Here is a 23,896-nt window from a genome sequence, read left to right as displayed (position 1 = left end):
CCAGAGGCTGGCAAAAGGTGGTTCACAGGGTGAAGCTGCATACTGCATGTTTCTGTCATAAAAGTTATACTCAGACACAGCCTCTGCTATCCTTTTATGGTTTTAGCTATCCTTTTCTGGCTTCACCTATCCTTTTACGCCTTCACCCATCTGTTTACAGCTGTCCAATAGCTGCTTCCACAGCAACACCAAGTTAAGTAGTGGTGACAGAGACCATCTGTCCACAAAGCTGAAATCATTTACCCTTTGTAGTGATCTCAATGAAAACGGTCCCTACACATTTATAGGGAGTGGCATTATTGGAGGGGTGGCCTTGTTGGAGAAAGTGTGTCACTAGTGGGTGGGCTTTGAGGTTTCGGATGCTCAAACCAGGCCCAGTGGCTCACTGTCTCGTCCTGCTGGCTGCCAATCTGGATGTAGAACTCCCAGCCACTTCTCCAGCACCATGTCTGCCTGCACGCCACCATGCTTCCTACCATGATGATAATGGACTAAACCTCTGAACTGTAAGTCAGCCCCAACTAAATGTTGCCATGGCCGTGATGTCTCAGACAGCAATAAAAAAGATGCCCTTCTTTTACTAAAAAGCTCTAGAGACAACCTGCTTCCTGCCGTATCCATTCTGCCTATCCAGACGGGGAAAGTAAAGTTCAGAAAACTTCAGGGAATGGCTGAAATTCATGCAAGCTTCCATCCAGCCCAAGTATGTTATCCTTCCTGGCTGGTAGCCATTCAGACTAGAAAGTCAGTATACCTCATAATATATGACCAAAAACAGCTGGGCTATTCTGTTTGGGATCTGTCCATGGAGTATAAGGACTCTCCTACTACAAGGCTAATAATAAATGCAAGATAAGTGTAAAGACACTACTTGATTTGGGCTCTCCAAATTGAATCCCTATGCTGAATGGTAGAAGCCTCTCTCCCTTCCGGCTGGCCAGTAGTCACCCTGAGGATAGCACACTCACTGGCTCCTATGGCGACAGCAGGAGGCTTCCACTGAATAAGGGCCTCTTGAGACCCGAACAGCACTGAGAGCTCCTGTGGATGGCCTGGCAGAGGGTATGACTGGACGGATGAGCCAAAGATGACCAAGTTACCAAACCCAAACTCTTCTATGTGACTCAGGTCACATCCCACGATGAACTCATTGAAAGACAGAGAGTCCTGCAGGAAAATGGCCTTGCCGTCGGTGATGAGGAAGTCATTGTTTTCACAGGCAAAGCTCTTCACCTCCACAAGGGGCACCCAAGGCAGGACCTGATGGAAAGCCGAGCCATCCAGAAACGTTGACATGAAGACTCGTAGGGTGGAATTGAAGTAAATGATTCGCTTGGACTGTGGCTTTACTGCAAAGTCCCTTAACGCGCCACTCTCCACAATGCGAACAGCTTTGGTGTCCCTGCCAGATGGCAAAGGGAGATTGACTCTGTAAATACCGTCACTCAGGAGATAAAAGACATACCTGACAGGGAGACAAAAGAAGCTTGATGTAATTCAGCGCAAGGGTGGCTGTGTACCCTTCAGGGCTAATTGCTTTAGCCTGCGATGCTATCAGTTGCACGTATCCCAGGACTTCCCAGGGTGCACAGCGATGAAGATCAAAGCTGGGAATATGCCATACTGATTACAGTTAGAAGGCAGAAGGCTTGAAACGCCATCCTGTATTATGATGCTTGGTCTTTGAATGCTTATAAGGGACTTTTTGGAGAATCGGATTAAGGCAAAAAAGTATTTTAAGGATTTCAGAGGTAAGCACAGTATATGAAAATCACATAGTTAGCGCTGGAGAGAGATAGCCAAGTGAGTAAAGCATTTGCCAGGTAAGGAGGAAGACCTGAGTGTGGATTCCCAGAAGCCATGTAAAAGCCAACCAACCACAGCTGTGCACATCTGGAACTTCAGTGGGAGGGAGGATGCAAACCCTGGAGGCTCATTGGCAAACCAGTCTATCAGAAAAATGCTTAGCTGTGGGTTCAGTGAGAGATCCTGTCTCAAAGAACAGTGTGTGATAGAGGAGGACATCCAGCTTTGACCTCCAGTCACCATGTACACACCAACAGATGAGTGCACCTGCACACACATACACACACACCCCGCACGACCCTCACGTGAATTTCTATCCAAATTTTCAAGTCAAATTCTGTCAATGAATTTTTCTCATGCATTGAGAATGATAAACAGAAGAAAAAAAACATTCAAGCCATTTGTATTTTGCTACAATTAACATAACTGCTCTGCATCTGGAGTCATCTAAATTTTAACAATATCTATCTGTAAGTGAAACAGGCAAGTACAAATGTTTCATTTTGTAATCAATGAAGAAATACCCAACAGGTGACTAAAGATGCTGAGCAGGGCCACCCAACTCTCAGGAGAAGGAAGCCAATAGAAGAATTATAGGTGCATGACCAAGAAGCTGAAGAGGTGGCTCAGTGTGTAAGAGCACTTTCTGTTCTTCCAGGAGTTCTATTCCCAGTACCTCTACCAGACAACTCACAACAGCCACTAACTACAAGGCATTTCAGGCCTCTAACCTCTGAAGGCACCAGTACTCAATTGCACTCATACATACACACAAAAAAATAAAATATAAATATGTTTTGAAGATGTATGTATGTCCCATGTGGAGTCTAGTCTTATAACAATGAGCAGGTGATTTTTGATGTGGGGGGAAAAAAAGCCTGTCTTAGTATTTTACCAACAATCAAACATCAAAGTAAAGTTTTAGCCAGTGGGGCTGGAGAGATGCTTCAGCAACTTACTGCTCTTCCAAAGGACTCAGATTTGATTCCTAGTACCCACATGGTAGCAATCATCACTAACTCCAGGTCCAGGGGACCTGATACCCTCTTCTGGCCTCCTCAGAAGCCAGGCATATAATTGGTGCACAGACATATAGGCAACCAAAAAACTCACACACAGAAAGTAATTTTTTTTAAAAAAAAATTAACTGGTATAATAAAAATTATTAATTTTTAGCTGATCATTAAAATACTTGCTAGCAAGCTCATACAGTTAAATATCTTATAACCCCAGGCAATGTTACGTTCCAGCTTGCATCACAAGCCATTATTTCCTGTTACTGTTAAGCCATTATTTCTTGTCATTACTCAGTCCACTATAGATGATCTTCCTAAATCTTTACAACTCTGTCCACATTCTAGCCTAAGGTAAAAAAAAAAAAAAAAAAAAAAAAAAAAAAAAAAACCTTGAGATACAAACTCACTTTGAGATATAAATCTATTTTGTCTGCCTCAAAGGAGAATGATAGCGAACAAAAAGAATGGCTCCTGATTGTCTGTGAAGTTCAAAATTGTTAAAAGTATTTGGAAAAAACTTACATAAAAGAAAAACTGTCTGGGTTAATGAAGCACAGTTCTCAATTTGTGGCAGGAAAGAATCCAGAGCTTCAACCCTGCTCACTGGGTGAAAAGGAAAGAGAAGAAGAAAGAAGAGAAAGGGAGAAAGAAGAGAACAGACAGACATGACAAGGGAATGCAAGGGGTAGGATGGAGAGAAGGGTCAAGATTCAGATCAGGTTGAAGCTTTTTGAGGGCAAAATAACCACATGAAGGAAAGCACTGTAAACTCCAGGACAGCTGCAACCTGCTGCACACATCCATTGTCCTATAAGGACACAAACTTGCTGAAAAGTATATTATTTTTGTACAACTTTCCTGTCAAGGTAGAAAATGATCAGGGGGCAGAGGGCCTTATGCAGAAGATCCTATCCTGGGTCATTGCAAAGCATCTTGGATGATTACTGGATTAACTTCCCTGTCTAGCAAAGGTATCTACCTCAGGATAAAATGATTGTGGAAAAGAAAGAACTTAGAAACCTGCTAAGTACAAACAAACTGCTGTAAATCCTAATTATCATGATCTTTTCTAGTCACACTTCAAAACTTAAGCACAAATAAATTTTGTTCTAATGGGAAATAGGAGCCACTAATCACCTTACTGTGATATACTAGAAAAGCTGATTTGATGAGTGAAGTTCATTGTCCATAGAATGACTCATGTGGTATCCAATAACAACAGGACAGTCCATATGCTTTTAGACCCTCATAAATGAGGGAAATAAGATCTAGACCAGATGCCACTGGGTGCGTTCAGGTGATATGGCTATTGACTAATAATTAAACTTTTAATTTAAAAATTGAAAAGCCAGGAGGTGGTAGCATACACCTTTAATCCCAGCACTCTGGAGGCAGAAGCAAGCAGACCTCTGTGGGTTTGAGGCCATCCTGGTCTACAGTGGTAGTGCTAGGTCAGCCAAAGCCATACAGAAAACCCATGTTGGGGGATGGGGCGTGCAGGGCATAATTTTAAACTTGAAAAACTGAAAGTACTGGAAGAAAATGGAATATTCTTCAAGACACTGGGCAAGGAGAACTTTCTAAACTGACTATGAACTAACCCCAAGTATCTGGCAGACCAGACTGCATAATTTAAAAATTTCTGCACAACAAAGGACATAATCAGCCAAGCGAGCTGGCAGCCCACAGAATGGAAGAAAATCTTACTCAGCTACACTCCAAAAGGGGGAATAAGAGCAAGAAGTTCTAAAGAATTACAAAACTTGAATACTAAGGAGATAGAACTGCTAATTAAGAAATGGGCTGATGGGGGCTGGAGAGATGGCTCCGTGGTTAAGAGCACTGACTACTCTTCCAGAGGACATGAGTTCAATTCCCCAGCACCCACATGAGAACACACAACTGTCTGTAACTCCAAGAGCCAACACCCTCACACAGACATACTTGCAGGCTAAGCACCAGTGCACATAAAATAAGAATAAATAAATTTAAAAAATAAAAATAAAAAATAAATGGGCTGATGCTATCAATAGACACTTTCAAAAGAAGAAGCACAAATGGCGACTTATTTTTAAAGGGTCCAGTACCCCTAGTCATGAAGGGAATGCAAATTACAGCTATTTTGAGATACCACCTTCCCATAGTCTGGATGGCTGACATCAAGACATCTGACAACAAAGGTTGGGGAAGGTGTACAAAAAGAGGAACCAGTTATTCACTGCAGTGGGCAAGCATATTAATAGAGTTGTTGTGGAAATCAGTTGAGATTTAGATTTAGAGTTTGAAAATTCCAAACAGAACTACTATATAATGCAGCTGTTCCACTTCTGGCTATATAATCCAGAGAACTCCACAGCCTACCACAGAGATGTTGACATCATATTTAATACCGCACTGTTTGCCACAGCAAAGAAATGAAGCCAGTCTAGCTGTTCATCAACAGAAGAAACGATATTAAAAATGAGGGGCATATACCAAATGGAATATTATTCAGTTGTAAAGAAAAATGAAATCGGGACTGGAGAGATGGCTCAGTGTTTATGAGCACTGGCTGCTCTTCCAGAGGTCCTGAGTTCAAGTCCCAGCAACCACATGATGGCTCACAACCATCTGTAACAGACTCTGATGCCCCGCTTCTGTCATGCAGGCATACATGCAAATAGAATACTCCTATGATAAATAAACCTCAAAAAAATAAGAAAGATGTAAAGCTCATGGTTTTTCTAGTTTCAGTCTGTCATAGTTTTCCTTTATGTGGTGGATAATGGAATAAAAATGTAATTGATGATAGAGGTACAAAACCCTAAATGAAGCTCCACCCTTCAGAATGGCCTCCCTAACTGGACAGAAGACCAGACAGGAATTAGCGCCTGACTGGGCAAGTGTCTGAGTGGTTACCTTGATCTTGCTGTGTGATGTTTTTATTTATAAATTTGTTACAATAAAGTGTGTTTTTTTTTTAATTGGGAAGTTGATCGTGGTGGTGGATGCCTTTAAATTCACCAGTCTGGAAGCAGATGAGTTTGAGACAAGCCTGGTCTATACAGTGAGTACAAGCCCAGCCAGGGATATTTGTCTCGATATATATATATATTAAGATCTAGAAAGTCCACACAGGGTTTGGGGTTTTTTGTTTGTTTTGTTTTACGAATCTATCATTTGGGTTAGGGATGTGCCTCACTTAGTAAGCTTCTTGGCTGCTATAGCATGCATGATGGCCGGAGTCCAATCCCCAGTATCTCAGAAAACCAGGCATCACAGTTCACATATGTAATCCCAGAACTTGGGAGATGGAAGCGGAAGAACCAGAAGTTCAAGGTCATCCTCACTACTTAGTGAGCAGGAACCCAGTCTTGTCTCCTAAGAATACATTCTATAATTCAGTAACTTACACCTAAAATGAAATTAAAGGTCTGGGGCTAAAGAGATTGCTCGGTGAGTAAAATTGCTTGCTGCACAAGGACCTTTGCTTGAACAGCCAGAACCCACATAAAGCCTGTGCATGAGCACCACAGTGCTCCAAAGGCAAGATAGGAGGGAAAGCCTTGAAAATCCATGGAAGCTCACAGGCCAGCTACTGAACAGAGAACAGGACACTTTGCTTAAAAACACTGCAAAGGGTGAGGACCAGTGCCTAGGGTTGTCCACTCACACAAAATAAATTTCAAATTTAAAGAATATGAATAGGAAAGCTTGACTTTAAATAACAGTGAGCAACAGTTTTCTAAGAATGCCAGTGTAAGAAAAAAAAAAAAAACAGGCTCTGTATTTTTATTTCATTCAAAATGAGAACAAATTTATACCTTTGACAAAGAAAAATGTTTGACCTTACCAACAATTGGACATGCTTATTAGTAAAGAATTTGTTCACTATGTTGGTCATATTTAAGAAACAACCTCTAAAATAACTTTCTATATTTTTGCTGAAACACATTCATGAACATTTGACGTGCACAAAATATCCTCATTTCATTATCAGAATGTACTTGTTCTGAACCATCAAATTCTATCCCATGAGGGTAGATGTTAGCAACCTACTTAAGAGCCACCCCAGGAAGCTGAATGGTTCAGCTACAGAGGCACATGATGAAGTAGTGTCTCATGGTGGCCCCTGAAGGGAACGATGAGATATTGATTCTTGTCATAAAGTAGTCCCGAGGCTTGAACTAGAATCATGGTCCCAAAGTCTCTAGCAAAAGGTCATGTCCATGAAACTATAGTTTGCTGTGGAAGGGGAAGGAATCAAATTTGAAAGCAATTTGAATTAACTTGACGTGAAATGAGGCCCAAAGACAGACTTGTTGGGAATTAGTGCTGCACTCACAAGGGAGCTTCACAGAGGTTTTTGCCAGAAAAAGAGATCTCACATGTACAAAGCTAACACTTACCCATTATAGGAATCAACCACAACTTTTTGAGGTGCACGAATAGAGAATGGAGTAATTTCCTCAAAATTTGAGCAATTCTCTAAGTCACAGACATATACCTAGAAAATAAAATATATGTATATATATTCCAATAAAATCAATGTCTGCCTGCATTCATGTGAAAATACTGTGACTACCAAGTATTTCCTGAGATGTTTGGTAAGAAAAAAAAAAAGCATTTAAAGGGTAATTTAATTAGCACACAGTTATAATTCTGGAAGCGAGTAAGCTGAGGCAGGAAAGTCATGGATAACAGACCAGCTTGGGATAAACAGAAATATTCAGTATAAAAAAGAAAGAAATGGAATTTCATATCTTATGTGCTAATAAGTTTATATTCTATTAGCACCAATAATATTTAAGTGTGGTTTTTTTTCTTGGTTTATGGAGGGACCCAATTATTTTTAAAACTTGTGCTGTATACAAGCCTCTGGGCTTTGAGTAGAATAGTAATCTTTGTTCATTGCGATAAACACACACTTATAAAATGAGAACTTGAACGTAGGAAGACTGTATCTTCTCAAAGATTCCAGTACTGACATATTTTCAGAGACCTACTAAAATAAACCCAGGTTTGTATATAATTAAAGGTGTTTCCAGTGGACTTTGCTTGTGGTGGATAGTCTTACCCAGTGATAACAAGCAGATAAATTATCATTAATAAAAACTGTAACCATGAAAAAAAAAAAAAACCACAAATAATGATGACCTAAGAGTAGATCAGAACTAGCTCACACTAGGTCAAAGCTTTTAGTAAATTAGGTCCGTGATTCATTGCTAACCTCTTATCTGAAGTAAGTAGTCAGTGGGATGAAACTGTGTTTACCATCTGCTTATTATTGATCACTAGCTATATTCACTCAGACTAACCAGTTTATCCATGATGAAATAAATCCTCTGGTAAAGCCAGTCTATGGAGATGGAAAAGATTAGACCTGAGCCTCGGTAAAACATTCTCAGGTCAGACACATCGGACATGTTGGCTGCCCTCTTCATCCATATGACGGTTCCTTCTGAGAAATAAACCACCTGCTGCTGGGCATTGACGGAGATTCCTGCAAGAGCCAGACGAGTAGATGCACACACTTAACTGTCCACAAGGACAGAGACTGGAGTAAATTTGTCTTTAATGTTTGCTAGAGTCAAATAGAAGTTCTTATAAATTTAAAACATTCTAAATTCTTCTAGTACGTATAACTTATATGTGCAAATCTGTTGGGTATTTTCATGACATACATATAATGCTACAAGAGTTTATAATAATATAGTCCACTAATATTCAAGGTAGTAAATCCAGAAAAATTGGAAAAATCGGGGGTAGAGTAGCCTTGCTGTGGGGCTGTTTGTCTCATGTTGGAACGCCTCAGACATGTTTAAGCACGTTCCCTATCACTGGGCTACATCCCCAGACACAAAAGCATTTTTGAAATTTTTTTATTGTTTGAGAGTTTCATAAATGTTTTTTGATCAAATCCATTTCCCATTTCCTCCCCTCCAATTCTTCCTCTATACTAACCACTATTCCCTCCTAATTTCATGCATTCTCTTCTTTCAAGTCCTCTGAGTCCTCATAGGGAACTCAGCATATGCATGGTCAAGGGACGATTTAGGACTACGAGTAGCCTCTCGTGGGTCAGCAAAGGACAGTAACCCTCCATCTCCCAGCAGCCATCAGTTGTCAATAGCCCCTCAGTTAGATATAGGATTTCTTGAACCCTCCGCCATCCATGCTGGGATTTTGTCTGGCTTGATCATGCATAGTTCTTATGCATTTGGTCACAATTACTGTGAGTTTATACATATAACTACTTAGCCACTCAGAAAATTATTTCACTACAGTTGCCCTATAGAGTACATAGTACATTTCAGCACTATGAAAGCCATGCAGAAAGGATAAGGCTTCCAGGTCAGTACTCAGTTCAATTTCTTCTTGTTCTATGACTACAGTATGGGTGTCGTCAAGCTGTAGAGGGCAACTTGAGCACTGGCAACATCCTGCGATGGTTCAGGCATATCTGGGATCCCGGTGATCAAGAGCTCAAAAACAGGTAAACCATCCCTAGCACTGGGATCCAAGAGCAACTTTTAAAATTCCTGTACTCTGAAAGTTTCTTCCAGAAATTCCAAATATTCCCTTTTACAGTGAAGAGACAGGACTCTGTTAGACTTACCTGTAATGTTATGACATATAGTATCTGAGCACAGGCAATGTGCTTCATCTACTAAGTACTTTAAAGACCTCTTTCTCAGAGAAGTTTTTCTGGATAAAAAAAGCCACTGTTCTTCTTCTTGAACTGGAAAACATGATTTATAGACAGACTGACCAACGATACACAAACCAACTCAAAAAAATTTTAGTACTTTAACACAAGGGAGATTGCATTTTTTTTTTAAGACTGACTAAATTTTCTGGAGTTACTTAGAGGTATTGCATTTGTGGCATAATCTCCATAAGTTCATGGTTGGGGGTAAGAAACATGGCTATAATCAAATAGGACTATGTGACTACATCGTGTGACATACTATACCATCTTAACATCCTTGTTCCAATAGAAGTTAAATCATTATCCCCAGTCAGCATTATTTTTTCGTAGGTGTGATCTAGCCTCAAAGTGGGTTGTTAGTAAAAGATATGCTGAAGGTGTTGCCTTCAGCTTTTCTCCATTTCAAGCAGGAGGAACATTTTTAAAGAAAACTTGAAGGCTGCAGAACTCTGATATCCTGTTCAGTTGGAAAGTGATGCAAGGTCCACGGGTGATAGCATTTTCAGGACAATCAATAAACTGCAAGCAGTAATCACGCAGCAACCTTAGCCCGACTCTATATTTAACTTCTCCTTCGGATGTGCTTCAGGCCTGACAAGAACACCTCTCTTTTTTTTAGACTCTAGGAACAGCTAAAAATATTGGCTAATGATCCATGACATACAACAGGCCTGGTGTAGCTGTGTGCAGACTGGAGTGAGAGGCAGTCCAGTCAGCAGATGGAGATCTGGTGAAAGTAGAAAACATACTAAAGGAATTTTGAGGCTTTGAGTTAGTCAAGAATCCTAACTCATTCTTCCCAAAAAATATCTACTCCTTCTCAAAAAAACTCTTTGCTCCTATAAGTACCAGTAGTCTTCAACCTCTCAAGGTAATTGTTTAAAAACAACAACCAAAAGGGAGTACTTAAAAAAAAAATAAGATAAACCCACAGACTGAATTTTCAAAAAGTTAATATTTAAATTTTTAATGTTCATAAACACTTAAAAGCATTAAAGCAGCCTGGGAAAACGTCTGATGTAACAATGTACACGTGAATGTCGGGACAGAAAAGTTTACAGGTAACTTCAAAATTTGTAAATGCAAATTATCAATCCTAGTGATTTAAATTAAAACCAAGAGTTTGTTTGAAGCCATCTTTCTTAAAATACTTAAATTTTTTCATTCTGTTTTTTTTTTAAATCTCAATATTCTAATACCAATGGTCTATGTAACCTTCTATTTGTTAAGTATGTAGAATAACTTAAAATTGAAAATTATGGGGTACCAAAAAAAAAAGCATGCATGAAGACAAAGAATCTTGAGGTCTACCAGACAACCACTGAACTCTGACCTTTACCCTAGTCAACCTTTATCCTTATGTAACAAAAAGGAGAAGCCTAGACCATACCTGCTGGGGATGGAGTGGTAATTATAGATTCTGCTTCTGGCCCCTCACCAACTTCATTGACTGCTGCAATAGAAAACCTATTCCAAAAACAATTTGGAGAGATGTGTTTCACATGGCATGTTGTGAACATGAAATAAATATAGGAGCAACAGAGAGTCTATTTAAAGATCGTGAGGTAGTGCACATATCTAGTTACTGTGTCACTTCTCAGCACCAAGATGACCATCAATCACGTCCTTGTTTGCATTCCCCACAGAACAGTTCAGGGTCACTGAGGTCAAAAGCTGAACCCTGCTATCTGCATGACCTCCACTTCTCCCCTTGTTTAAAGAAGTCTTAGTAAATGCCAGAGAAGCTAACAATAATAAAATAATCCTCTGTGGTTAAAAAAAAATAAAATACCACTAACAGAATTTTACTTCCTTAATTTTTTATGTTTTATTAAATAAATTGCAGACATGGTATTTTTGTTATTATTGCCACATATTTATAAGGATCCTTTGATATGCTGAAAATATTTTTGCTTAGGATTGTGTGATGCAATGCACAGGCAAATTTGAGAAAAACTACAACTTCAACACAATGGAATAAAGTAAGTGGCATGTCTCCAAATACACTTAACTGATTTTTAGCCAGATTTCCTAAATAATCATCATGCCTGCATTAATAGTGGTGTTATTTTTATCTGTACCATGTAACTCTTACCTGTAGGTGGTATTTGGAAGAGTGGAATAAAACTGGAAACTGGTTCTCTGTGTCCCTGAATCTAATTTTTGATTTTTACTGATCAGCCTTAAATTATAACCCAAAATAGGTCCACCTGGAAAATTGGGTGGAGCCCAGCTGATTTCCACGGTGTCCGGGCTTGAGCTTTCAATGTTCACAATGAAAGGTGCAGTTTCTGGAACTGGAGAAAGAAAAATGACAAGGGGGGGGGGGGAGAAAAAGCAGACTTCTGTGCTCTTAGACTAAAACAATGAAAAAAAATATTTTCAAAGCTAAACAGAAATTAGATCTTTTGATTAATACTGGAAATGTGACAGAAGAAAAGGAATTAGAAATTTTGAGCTGTAATTCTTGGTCTCTAAATCATGCCAACAATACTCTTGCATTTTCCTCAGTTTTAACTTACAAAATACCAGAATATTGGAGACTCAAATAGGACCTATATTTTGATAAAAATCCTCTGGAGACCGAGGTGAACAGAGGAGCAAAGCACCTTAGAATAAGAAACTGTGCGCAAAAGTGAGTCAGTACTTAACACAAGATGACCAAGGCAAGTCATGGGGCTATTTATTCTGTGAGCTGTGCCCTGACTGGTTCCAGATAGAGATGTGGCTTCAGACACCCAAGAATTGGAATGATCTACTCCATTTTTACTGCTATCTGCCCTGAAAATCTAGATAATACCTCCTTTACAGACCTCCAAAGTCCCTTGGAGCCCTGACTGACCACCTGAGTCACACACTACCCTTGCCATGGATGAGGGGAGCAAAAATTCAAGGATTAATCATTTACTCAAAGACTCTACATGCTACTGACAGAAAGACCAACAAATTATTTGCCAGCCCAGATTCCAACCATCTCTGCACGTACTTATTATATCTTAGCTCTGTAAAATACTCTTATATCTAGTTTTCCCACATAACTATGTGTTTTGACACCTTTGTTCTTCAGTAGACTGACAAGAACACTGACAACAAATCCTTCAGAACACGTTTGGCAAATGTTGTGCCCACCATCAGTGGGCTAGAGGTAGCAGAAATAAGACGGTTCACCCCTCACACAGGGTTGTCTTTAAAAGGCCTTTTCACATGTCCCATGGCCTTCCTTTGATACAATCCCTCCCAAACTCTTAAACTAATCATTAACAAACACAAACATCTTTGTGTTTCTCCTTGCCTCCATGTACTCAGTCACCTGTGTGAAAAGGAAAAATAAAAAGAAACGACCTCCCACTGAATTAGAATCAGGAAGTCAACAGCAACTCATTAGGATCAACACTCAGATACGATCTCTCCACTTCAAGCAAGTTAAAAACCACCTACACAGCAAGATATGATAATTATCAAAATGTCTCATACACACACAAGAAAATTTCTTGTTTAGAAAGTAATAATTTGTCTTATAAACATTCCACATGGTTGGGGCTAGGGTTATGTTTGGAAGAGCCCAAAGGAAGAAAAAAAAAAGCACTAATACCAACTAAAATTATATAATTCTTATGGCCAGAGAAAATATGACTATAAAGCAACAGGCATGACTGTAAGTATCAGAGTGTCGCTGGTGCTAGACATGTAAGGGAGAGTCTGAAAACAAGATTCTATGCATGGAAAGAACACTACAACAGGGTCTAGAAGACCTAACGAGGACTTGGGCTTCCTCAGCAGCAGAAGGTCTAAAGCAGAGCAGACAAACGGATGGAATTAGCTGGGAATATCTTCTTCCTTGAGGAGTGTCCTTTCTTTGATAATTAGGTCCCAGAGATTGTGTGACCACCTCTGCTGGTTATTCTATGAGGTTTCCTTTTAGAACCTAAGGTCAGATACTGGCCTAGGGCCATGCTTGAAATGGTGCCAACTGAAGCAAAACACACAGATCCTCCTTTGCCCCAGCAGTGTCTCATACAATCCTACACACTGACATACTTCCTGGTACCAGATCTGTCACAGCAACAGTCTACTCTCAATTTATGTTTTAGTTAGGGTTTCTATTGCTGTGCTAAAAACACAGTGAGCAAAAGTATCTTGGGGAAGAATGAGTTTATTTTGGCTCAGAGTTACAGTATCACAAAGGGTACTCAAGGCACAAACCCTAGGTATGAACTGAAGCATAACAGACCATTGAGGAGTGCTGCTTACTACTTTGCTCCCCTTGACTTACCCAACCTGCTTTCTTACACAACCCAGGACCATCCATCCAGAGGTAGCATCACCCACAGTGGGCTGGTGCCTCCCACATCCATCATTAATCAAAAAATGCCCCCACGGGCCAACCTAATGAAAACAGCTCTTCAATTGAGGTTCCCTCTTCCTAGAGATTCTAGCTTGTCCCAAGTTAACAATAACTAGTCAGCACACCTTATTTATGTGTTTACCAATGACCACGTTTCCCATCTAGAAAAAATGTGGACTGAACAAGAGCAGAGGTCATTGTTTCGTTTACTGAAAATTTTGTAAGTGTTGCACAGTTCAGAGCCCAATGACTAAATAGAATACCAATTTATTTCATTGGTTAGGACAAAAACAAATTAAACTTCAGAGTAATGTCCCTACTTTGCAAATGGCATATATGTGCTTACCTCCATAAGGGTGAGTCCTGTAGCTGGGACTTGGTGGAGAATAAAGATGCAGCTGGGCTGTGAATATCCAAACCACTCGAAAAATATATTCAGTGAATGGATGCAGGGGCTCCACCACATAGGAGAGTTTGGACACGGTCTAGAACCAGGAGAGACAAAAGTCAACATCTGTCCAATCGCTATGACCCAACGGGACACAGAGTTCAGGTTAACTTGTGGAAGACAAGTGTGCCATTGGAGATGGGGCTACCCAGGTCCTTCTGAGTGTGCAACAGACCAGGAGCTTACCTTCCTGTACTGCTGTCTGTACTTCTGTCTGTACTACTGCTGTCCTGTACTTCAGTCTGTACTGCTCACACCATTCTCCCCTTCCTTGAAATGGGAAAGCTAAGGGTTCAGTTATTCAGCACTTAACCTCAAGGATTTACCTAAATACTCCTATGTTACTATACTTGGTATCTGAGGCTGTTTTCTTTTCTTTTCTTTCTGAACTTGCCCATGCTTCACTAAAAGGTAACATCCTAAAAGGCTACCATAACCTACACTTCTAAATCAGAGCATACCCCTGTGAGCATCTCCCTCCTGCCCTTCATCCTAGGTGGAATCACCTTAGAAGGCAGGGAAGATTATGAACAACAGGAGGCGTATACACTCTTTCCTCATAAAAGGTTTCCAGAGCAGAGATTAAGGTACACTTAATCCAACCACTATGCTTGGTCTCTGCTAGAATGTCTTAATGTCAATAAGTCATTTTCTTTATCGATAGGAGATACTCTCCAACCACCCTCCCCCACCAATGAAAGCTTGAAACTCCAGATAGTACCAGCTCCTACACACAAGCACTATAATACCAATACTGTGAGTGAGTAGTATATGCAGTGTGGATACCCTGAGCCAAAGGATGATGACCTCATATTTCATCACGTTCCTCCTTGTTGTGTGACTTAAACTTAAGTTTCATTTTAGTGGTGACGGTGGTCTTGGTGGGTCTGGGGGTGGTTTCTTCAAGACATGGTCTTTTTGTGTAGCCTTGGCTGTCCTAGACTCGATTTGTAGACCAGGCTGGCCTGGAACTCATAGAGATTCATCTGCCTCTGCCTTTCTGAGTGTTGGGATTACAGACACATGCCAACACACCTAGCCCATTTGTTTGTTTGTTTGCTTGCTTGCTTGCTTGCTTGCTTGCTTGCTTGCTTTCATTTTTGTTTTCAGGCAGGCTTTACTTTGAACCTCAGGCTAGCCTGAAACTTTCTATATAGCCCAGGCTGGCCCCGAACTTACAATTCTCCTGGCTCAGCCCAACGAGTGATGGAATTATATAGCCTTGTTCCACCACAACTGACTTCAGTCTTTTATTTTTAAACAATTTTCCATTCCCTGTTCCACTATAATTGGCTTTGACCTTTTTTTTTTTTTTTTTTAATAATTTTCTATTTAAAACTTGTAAGAAATCTTTAAGCACAGGTAACTGAAATTTTGGAAACCAAAACCACAGGTAAGGAAGGCATGATATTTTTGAGCTTTCAGTAATTTAGGGACAAAAATGCCTCTGTTTAAATAAAAAAATAGTTTACACATACCTCCGTGTAAGTCCAGCTTCCTGGAAGCTGGTCATACTTCCATTGAATGACGTATTTTACTCCAGAGATGTTGGCAGGGTTCCATCGTAATGTGACACTGTGGTTTCCAATGGAAGATGCAAAGGGTGCTGTAGGGAGTGCTGTACTTTCTGGGAGGAAACAGCATTTCAGTCACTACCCACTCCTGTGGACAGGTGCGCCTGTTTTGCCCAGGCCTCTCTTGCTAAATAACACACCCAAACAATAAATTATATTCAAGGTAGTCTTTTTCTTTCTATCACAGTCAGGAACACAATGTTCTGAGACTGACAAGTCTTCTCTCAGGGCCCCATTTTCTTACAAGCAAAGGGAGAAGATCCCAAAACTATGTCTGTGGCACAGTAGAAGCATACAGGACATGTACCGTCAAAGCATTTCTTCAAATTCTATTATTACTGCAGATCATGACAACATCCTTTTTTTAGAGTAGAAGACAGGGTGCATTACAGAGTAAAGCACCAGTAAGTCCTGTGAAAGAGACCCTGCCTCAACCTATGTGACTCTGGAGGTTATCCTCTGGCATCTATATATGTGCTATGACACATGTGCATTCTCATAGGTACATCACACATACATATCCCATCCATGCCCCATACATACACAAATTTATAGATTATTATTTTGATGCATTGTTAGCGACTGACTCTTCCTAACACATAGAAACAAATATGACTCATCTAAAATCAAGTAAGAAAGCACACCCGGAAATCAATGAGTGGGGTAGTGCAGCAGAGACAAACAGACCTAGGTATGGGCAATAAAATATTCTGGAAAAATTATATTAGTAAGTTGGTAATATAATTACGGAATATGAGAAAAGGATGTGAATCAAGTTTGCACCTTTTTTTAGTTCTGACATTCTTGGTTTTGGTAGATTTTTTTCATGGCTCTTTGGAACAAAGACCATTTACTCTTCTAAACACTGTGACTTTGGAAGCGTGTGTCCTAACAGTTCAACAGATGCTTGGAACAGCGGCACCTTAGTCAGGCCTGGTGGCTCACAGCTATGATCTCAGCACTCGGGAGGCTCACAGGCTAATGACAGCAAGTCGGAGGCCCACTATAGAGTGAGTTTCAGGCCAGCCTAAGCTAAAGGTCAGTCTTTTCTCAAAAGGAACAACAAGGCAGCTCGAAAGAGCCGCCAATATGGCATAGAGGGTAAGGGTGCCTCCTGCTGAGCCTGACAACCTCCAGGGGATCTGACCTTCTGGCCTCATGGGCACCATTATATGTACATAAACTCACACAGAGACCCACGTACCTGCACATATTAAAAATAATAAATCTTATAAAATTAAAATAAATAACATAATTTAAAATTTTAGATAGCAAGCTGTTTAAAGGACTCAATTATATATTTATTTCAGCCTTAAATAAATGTTACTGTATGTTACTGGAAATCACGTGCCCCTTGAATACTTCATGACTTCTCTGGGTGTGTAATCTAAGTGCAGTAGTCACTTCCTGTCTCCTAGTTAGTTTTTTATGGAAGTTTTTGCTACATTAGAAATCACCGAAAGTCTCAACCTTATTAGCAATGACATCATGGAAAGAATATGGTGGGATCTACTGTTATGCGATGAAACACACCTGAGCAGCGGATGGAACAGCCTCCAGTAGCTGTCCCCCAGCCCTGTATCCCTCAGGACTTAAACTGTCCTGCAGTCCCCCTGAGGGTGCTATGATGCCGTAGATTGTGTCTGTGATGTCTTGAAGTGCTTCTGTGTACCATTTTGAAGCCACAAATATAGGATTTTATCTATAGTTAACATTTACAACAAAATTTTTTAACTGTCACACCTCTACCTTTTTACAAAATTGCTTCTGTTTCTTTTGTTTAGGAGATACTAAAGGGCAGAGCATGTAGGGACAGCAAGCAACATTCTTCTCCCAATTTCCTACAGCCAGAGGGGTAAGCACCAGCCTCTGAGAGAAGAATGACAGCTTATGGAAAAGCCAGGCAAGTCTCCATCTGCCAAAATCTCTCAGTAGAAGAAGAGCCTGGGGAATTTTCTGGAAACAGCCACTAACATCCAGGCTGACTTATCAAAGTTCTGCCTCTTCAGACATCACTGGAGAATCAGTGCACTGAGACTAAGGCACACCCAACCTAGTTTCAAATTAGGTCAAGAGAGCTCTCTCTCTCTCTCTCTCTCTCTCTCTCTCTCTCTCTCTCTCTCTTTAGCCATAGGAGGCATAGCTTCTATACACTCACAAATTCCTACTGCCTTTTCCAAGTTGTTATGTACATAGTTAGGTTCTTTATTGAATAAGTATTAGCTGAAGATTGTACTTCACATTAAATAAATTATTCTGATACCTTCATCTCATTAAAACGGCAGCCCTCTTTGATATCAATTGGGCTGCACATGTAGCTAATCAGTAGAGTACTTGCCTAGCATGAATGAGAGCCTGGGGTTTGATCCCAAGAACCACATAAAACTGCGTACAGTGGTGCAGTATTCCCAGGAGAAAAGAAGTAGAGGAATGAAAATTAAGAGTTCAAGGTCTTCCTTGGCTACATATCAAACCTGAGGCCATTTGGACCATAAGAGTCTCATATAGATAGAGAGGGAGAGAGAGATGTAGATAGATAGGTAGATAGATAAAAGAAACATACTTCTGATGTTGAAGACAAGGTGTGCCCTAAATGTCAATCATGTTTCACATTTCCTGTATTTTATCTCCAATAGTCCACTGGCGCTTCATCAGCACAGCCTTAGCATTTGAAATTATAGAATCTTTTCATATACAAACATTGGCAGAGGTAGTTTTTGGTTTTTGAAACAGGATGTCATTCTGCAGCACAGGCTGACCTTGAACCTGCTGCAGTCATCCTACCTCAGCCTCCTGGGTGCTGGGACTATAGGTGAGAGTCACACAAGTCTCATATACAAACATTTTTTTATGCTATTGAGGTCCTGGGGTGTAAGTGTTTGAAGAGGCTCTCCTTATTTTTCCGTAAGAACAAGTCCCCGGCTGGCAGAGATTATCAGCAGGGTTGTCTTACCCAGTACTTCCTCTTCATAGGTACCTTCTGCACTGCTGCAGCCGACCTCACAGGACTCCCTCTGTGGAAAGCAAGTGGCATGGAGTCAGGTCAGCTGACTCTGGACTTACTGAATTCATTCCATGGCCCTGACATTCTATAATTTGAAAAAAAAAAATGCAGAACTTAATAGTTCAACTTTATTTTTAGCATCTTGGTCAAAGTTTTGATGAACTGGAAACCTAAAATTCCAGCCCAAGATAAGACATTTGATTGTCTGTTTGTTGTGTTTCCCCACTTCCCTTAGAATTAAAAATTGACTACCAAGTATACAATACCCAAACATCCTAATGGATCTCTTCAGACCAATGCTGACTTTTAAGGTCTCCAACAGCCTAATCACAATGAACATCTTATCTCATTAAAGGGAAAAACAGAGTACATATTGGAGGGCTGAAACCCAAATTGCCTGTAACTCTTAACAAATTAGCTACAGAGAAAAGAAAACCATGGGGAGAAAGCACACATCCACACATCGCCAAAGTCCAGAGAGGCTGTGCTCAATCTCCCTGATGAGAGAGGGAGTTTATAATTGCAGTACCAGGAACAGCCTGCTGTCAGTCTCAGGAAGACTGTAGAAACTCTGGCTCAACACAACTGCCCTGGGAAGAGGAGTTGTTACATGCAAATATTAACTCTGAGATGTTTGAGCTGTGTGCTGAGAGGAAGTGGAGCCCAATACGGCTGTGTTTGCTTAGTTAAGGATTAATTCAAATACCATGCTTCAGGCTGGGGGGTTGTTTAACTTAAAGGTTCATTTAGTTGTCACATCCTCTTTGGAGATTTGAGTAAAGCTCATTTGGCATAACTATCCACAGCAGAGAAGATACAAACCAAGAGGCAACAAAGCATTACATAGAATGGGTATTTTTCTTCCAAGAAATAAGGGACTTTGTTTAGAAATGTCATTTACTTGGAAATATAGAACATCCTGGAAAAAGGAAAAAGAAATTGTAGCCATGTTTTTTCTGGATTTTCCCTCGTTAGGGGAAATATAGAATAAACTTCCCATCAGTCTGAGAGTTTAAACATTATCTCAAGTGGAGGCAAAGCTGTCAGCTATTAGACTTTAAATGAGGCCACCCAGCATTTCCCATGCCTAAAGTGCCTGGAGAAAACATAGAGTTGGTTGAATCAAAGCAGTTCACAGAAACTTGGTCAGAAGCTTCTAGACCATTCCCAACCTTCCTAATGCTGTGACCCTTTAATTCAGTGCCTCATGTTGCAGTGATCCCAACCACAAAATTATTTTGCAACCTGCAGGTTGATAAGCATTGATTTTTATACCTATCTGTTCCCATAAACTGAGCTGCTAACATTTTTCTGCCCAAGGACTTCATCCACCTGCCGTCTTTGAATATATCCTAACTACCATTTTCCCACAGTAGTGAGGCCATCTTTTTTATTCCTTGGCTCCCCCAAACAGCCTCATAGGCTGCCTGCACCTTTCCTAATTGTCTTAACACAAGGAAGAAGAAACACCCTTCCAAACTCCAGATGAACTGCAACATTCTTTTCTAAAAGATATTTCATTCACTCAGGAATACTTACTGAATCTCTTTTTCTGTCCTGGGTATTGTTCTCGGCTATAAAAGCATAGCAGCAAGTCAGACATGGTGGTGCAGGCCTTTAATCCCAGCACTTGGAGAAGCAGAGACAGGTGGATCTCTCTGAGTTTGAGGCCAGCCTGCTCTACAAAGTGAGTCTAGGACAGCCAAGCCTACACAAAGAAACCCTCTCTCAAAAAAAAATAAATAAATAAAAATAAATTTAAAAAAAGAACTCGCAGAGAACAAAATAGGTAAGTTCCCTACCTTTCTGCTGCTTACATTGTCTTAGAAGGGGATATAAAATGAATAAATGACAAGTTTAAAACAAACACCACAGATAATGAAAAGTGATGTGGCTGAGTGTGGCAGTGCTGGTTTGTGTTGAGGCAACAGGAGCAAGGAGATCAGATATAAGGACCCAGAAGGCACAGAACTCCACAAGAAGACCAACAGAGCCAATTTGCCAGGGCCCAGAGGGGCTTGCGAAGACTGAAGCACCAGCCAAGGACCATGCATAGACTGGATCTAGGCCTCCTACACAGATGTAACAGATAGAGCAGCTCAGGCTTCATATGGGTTTCCTAGTAAGGGAAACTGGGGCTGTCTCTGACACGGACTCTGTTGCCTGCTTTTCAATCCCTTCCCCCTGGTTGGGCTGCCTCACCAGGCCACAGGGGAAGCATCCTGATGCTATTTAATGAACTGGGGTGAGTTGGGGGAGGCTCCCCTTATCTGAGAAATAAGGGAGGGGGAGGGAGGAGAGGGATGGGAGACCAGAGGAGAGGAGGGAAGGGCCTATGATCCGGATGTAAAGTTAGAAGTAAGAAGATCAAAGTGATGGTGGGTGACAAGGAGACTTCCTTTAATGTGATCAGCTAGAACAGTACAAAGGTGACTCTCAACCAAAACTTGAGCAACTGGAAGGAGCAGGGGTTCTGACAGGTGTTCAGGTGTTTTGGGGGAAGATAGATGCCCAATGCAGGACAGGCTGGGCACCTACGGTTGTAAGAAGAGTTAAAGCCACTGTGTCTGACACAGAGAACATGGTGAAAGGGAGTCAGCTCGGGTCAGACAGGGAGACAGAGAGGCTTTAAATAGCAATAAGAAGTCACACACACACACACACACACACACACACACACACACACACACGGCTTCCAGAAATAAAAAAGTCTGCATTTACCCTCCATCGACAGGCTAAGATGCTATCGTTAATGTCTTAAATGATCACAGAGTTCATGTCTTAAATGATCACAAATGTTGCAGCTCATTTAACATCATCATTTTCTAGGTTCTGTTTTGCCAAGCTATCATTTTTAAGCTTTTCCTCCAAAGACTACATAGTGCAAAGCTCCCAAGCACCCATGGGTGGAAACATCCATGATAAAATGCTTGATTCCCAAAATCGTTGGATAACTGAGCTAAAATTCTCATGAAGAGAAAGAATCACATTATTAAACATGGACCCCTAAGAAGCACAATGATTGACAAGTGAGACACTTTCCTTGGTTTTTCTGACCGGTACAGACCTCTTAAGGGGTGTTATTTAAGAGTAATGTTGCTTTAATCATGTAATAGAGTTCTGAGAAAATTTGGTTTTTCCATCTCATCAGGGGAGATCCTCAATTGTTCACCTTTGGGGCAAATTTCTCATTCTGTTTCATGTAAATTAAACCCCACCTCTACCCACTGGCAGGGAAAATAGCTGCAAACAGCATAGACACTGATTGTTGAATGTTTGATGTCAAATGTATAGTTTTGCTTCCTGTTTAAAAAAAAAGGAGTCTTTATGCTTTCTTCATGGATAACCATGTACATTCTGCCCCAAGCAAGGTAACATAGTTTCAGCTCTGGTTTGAAGGCATCTAAATAGAGCATGACCAAGCCTTTATTATTTTGTTTGTTTGTTTACTGGAGGAGGAGGCTCATGCTATCCCAAGGATAAAGATCAGAGAACAATTAACAGGAGTCAATCTCTCCTTTTACCATGTGGCTTCCTCATATCAAACTCAGACGATCAGGTTTGGCAGCAAGCTCCTTTACTCACTGGGACATCCTACCATCCCATAACCAGGTTTTAAAACTGAAAAATGATACCATTTCTTCACAAATAAGCTCAGAAAACTGTAATTCACACTGTCGGCAAAGGATTTTGGTGAATGAAAGGAGTGAAATTAAAGGGTTCTCACTAGAGTTTGGTTTTTTTGTTTTTGTTTTTGTTTTCCTGTTTTTTTTTTTTTTTAATTTTGGGTCACTGTGGTCCAGGCTGGCCTCAAACTTGTGATCCTCCTGCCTCCACCTCTCAAGTTTTTGGGATACAGATGTTCACCATGACACCTGGCCTAACAGGTGTCATTTAATGTGACATAGTTATGTATGGTAGAGCACTCTGTGTTTGGAGGAAGAAAATGCAATCATGGGCTAGCCAGATGGCTCGTTGATTTAAGAGGCTTGTGGCTAGGCTGACAAGCTGAGTTCCAGCCCAGGAACCTCCATGGTAGAAAGAGAGAAATGAGTCCTGTGGAAGTCAAGCTGCCCTCTGACTTCCACACATGTGCATGAGTACATCCACCCATCCAACACAAGCACAAAATGAATAAATAAATGGAAAAAAAATTTTAAGAAAATACTCTCAGCAGCAATATCCCAGAGTGTACTTTTCTCTTCTTTCCTTTTGCAGCATCCACTTTGACCAGGATTGGAAGTTACAATCTTCCAATCCTTTAACTAGATTAAAGTTACAGTCTGCCCTTGTACTCAGGTTATACATTTCTGTATATTGTGCATATTTGGCCAACTGAGCAGCAAGAATATTTGTAATTGCATCTTAGCAATATACTTAGTACATATACTTAAAGTGTGCCTATATTTGTTTTGTATTTATTTCACAAACAATACAGCTTAAAAACTACTGAACTGAACATGTTGGCACAGTAGGAGTGCATTGTTTTTCTAAGCTACAGAGATTGTTTGAGTTCAGTCTACTCTACATAAGATACTGTCTCAATAGAAAGGAGGAGAGGGAAGGGGGCAAGGACTTATTTTTATAGCACTTACATTGTATTACTTATTAAAAGTAAATATAGATGATTTAAAGTATGAAAGATGTAAGGATGTGCATAGGTCATAATACATATACTACTTCATTTTCAATGAGGAATTTGAATATGCAAGAATTCGTAAATTTGGGGAGTTCCTGAAACCAGTTCATCTTGGTCACTGAGGAATGATTTTATACACATATGTGTGTGTGATGTGTATACACCTATACATACATATACATAGGCATGAATTTGTATATATACGCATACATATTAAAAACTTACATATACACATAGATACATATAAAACAGCAAATGTCTGTGCCAAGATGGGATTAGACCCTTCCAATAGAAAGAAATAAACAAATAAAATTAGGTTTGTGGCTGAGAGTTTCTTCATCTTCCTTTAACAGCCTTTTGAAGTCTAAGAACA

The 23,896-nt window shown here is 40.4% G+C and overlaps 1 protein-coding gene across 3 annotated transcripts in view; it reads right to left on the bottom strand.

Moving 5' to 3' along the window:
• Ros1 (ROS proto-oncogene 1, receptor tyrosine kinase) overlaps window positions 1-23,896 on the bottom strand; it is a 124,509-nt gene that overhangs the window by 84,327 nt on the left and 16,286 nt on the right. For 2 of the 3 annotated variants that reach the window (XM_055599397.1, XM_055599396.1), the window contains exons 5-13: window positions 18,834-18,894; window positions 15,785-15,933; window positions 14,205-14,343; window positions 11,609-11,810; window positions 10,904-10,980; window positions 9,421-9,543; window positions 8,120-8,304; window positions 7,211-7,308; window positions 969-1,465 (exon numbers count right to left, since the gene is read on the bottom strand). In XM_055599397.1, the coding sequence (XP_055455372.1) occupies window positions 969-1,465; window positions 7,211-7,308; window positions 8,120-8,304; window positions 9,421-9,543; window positions 10,904-10,980; window positions 11,609-11,810; window positions 14,205-14,343; window positions 15,785-15,933; window positions 18,834-18,894 (1,531 nt within the window). Of the gene's footprint in view, window positions 1-938; window positions 1,466-7,210; window positions 7,309-8,119; window positions 8,305-9,420; window positions 9,544-10,903; window positions 10,981-11,608; window positions 11,811-14,204; window positions 14,344-15,784; window positions 15,934-18,833; window positions 18,895-23,896 lie in introns of all 3 variants that reach the window. The other variant, XM_055599395.1, reaches the window with a different exon arrangement.

Source organism: Psammomys obesus, unplaced genomic scaffold, assembly GCF_907164565.1.
Source record: "Psammomys obesus unplaced genomic scaffold, mPsaObe1.curated_primary_1811, whole genome shotgun sequence".
NCBI lineage: Eukaryota > Metazoa > Chordata > Mammalia > Rodentia > Muridae > Psammomys > Psammomys obesus.
Note: the sequence above shows the minus strand (reverse complement) of the source record. Positions and strands in the feature narration are given on the sequence as shown.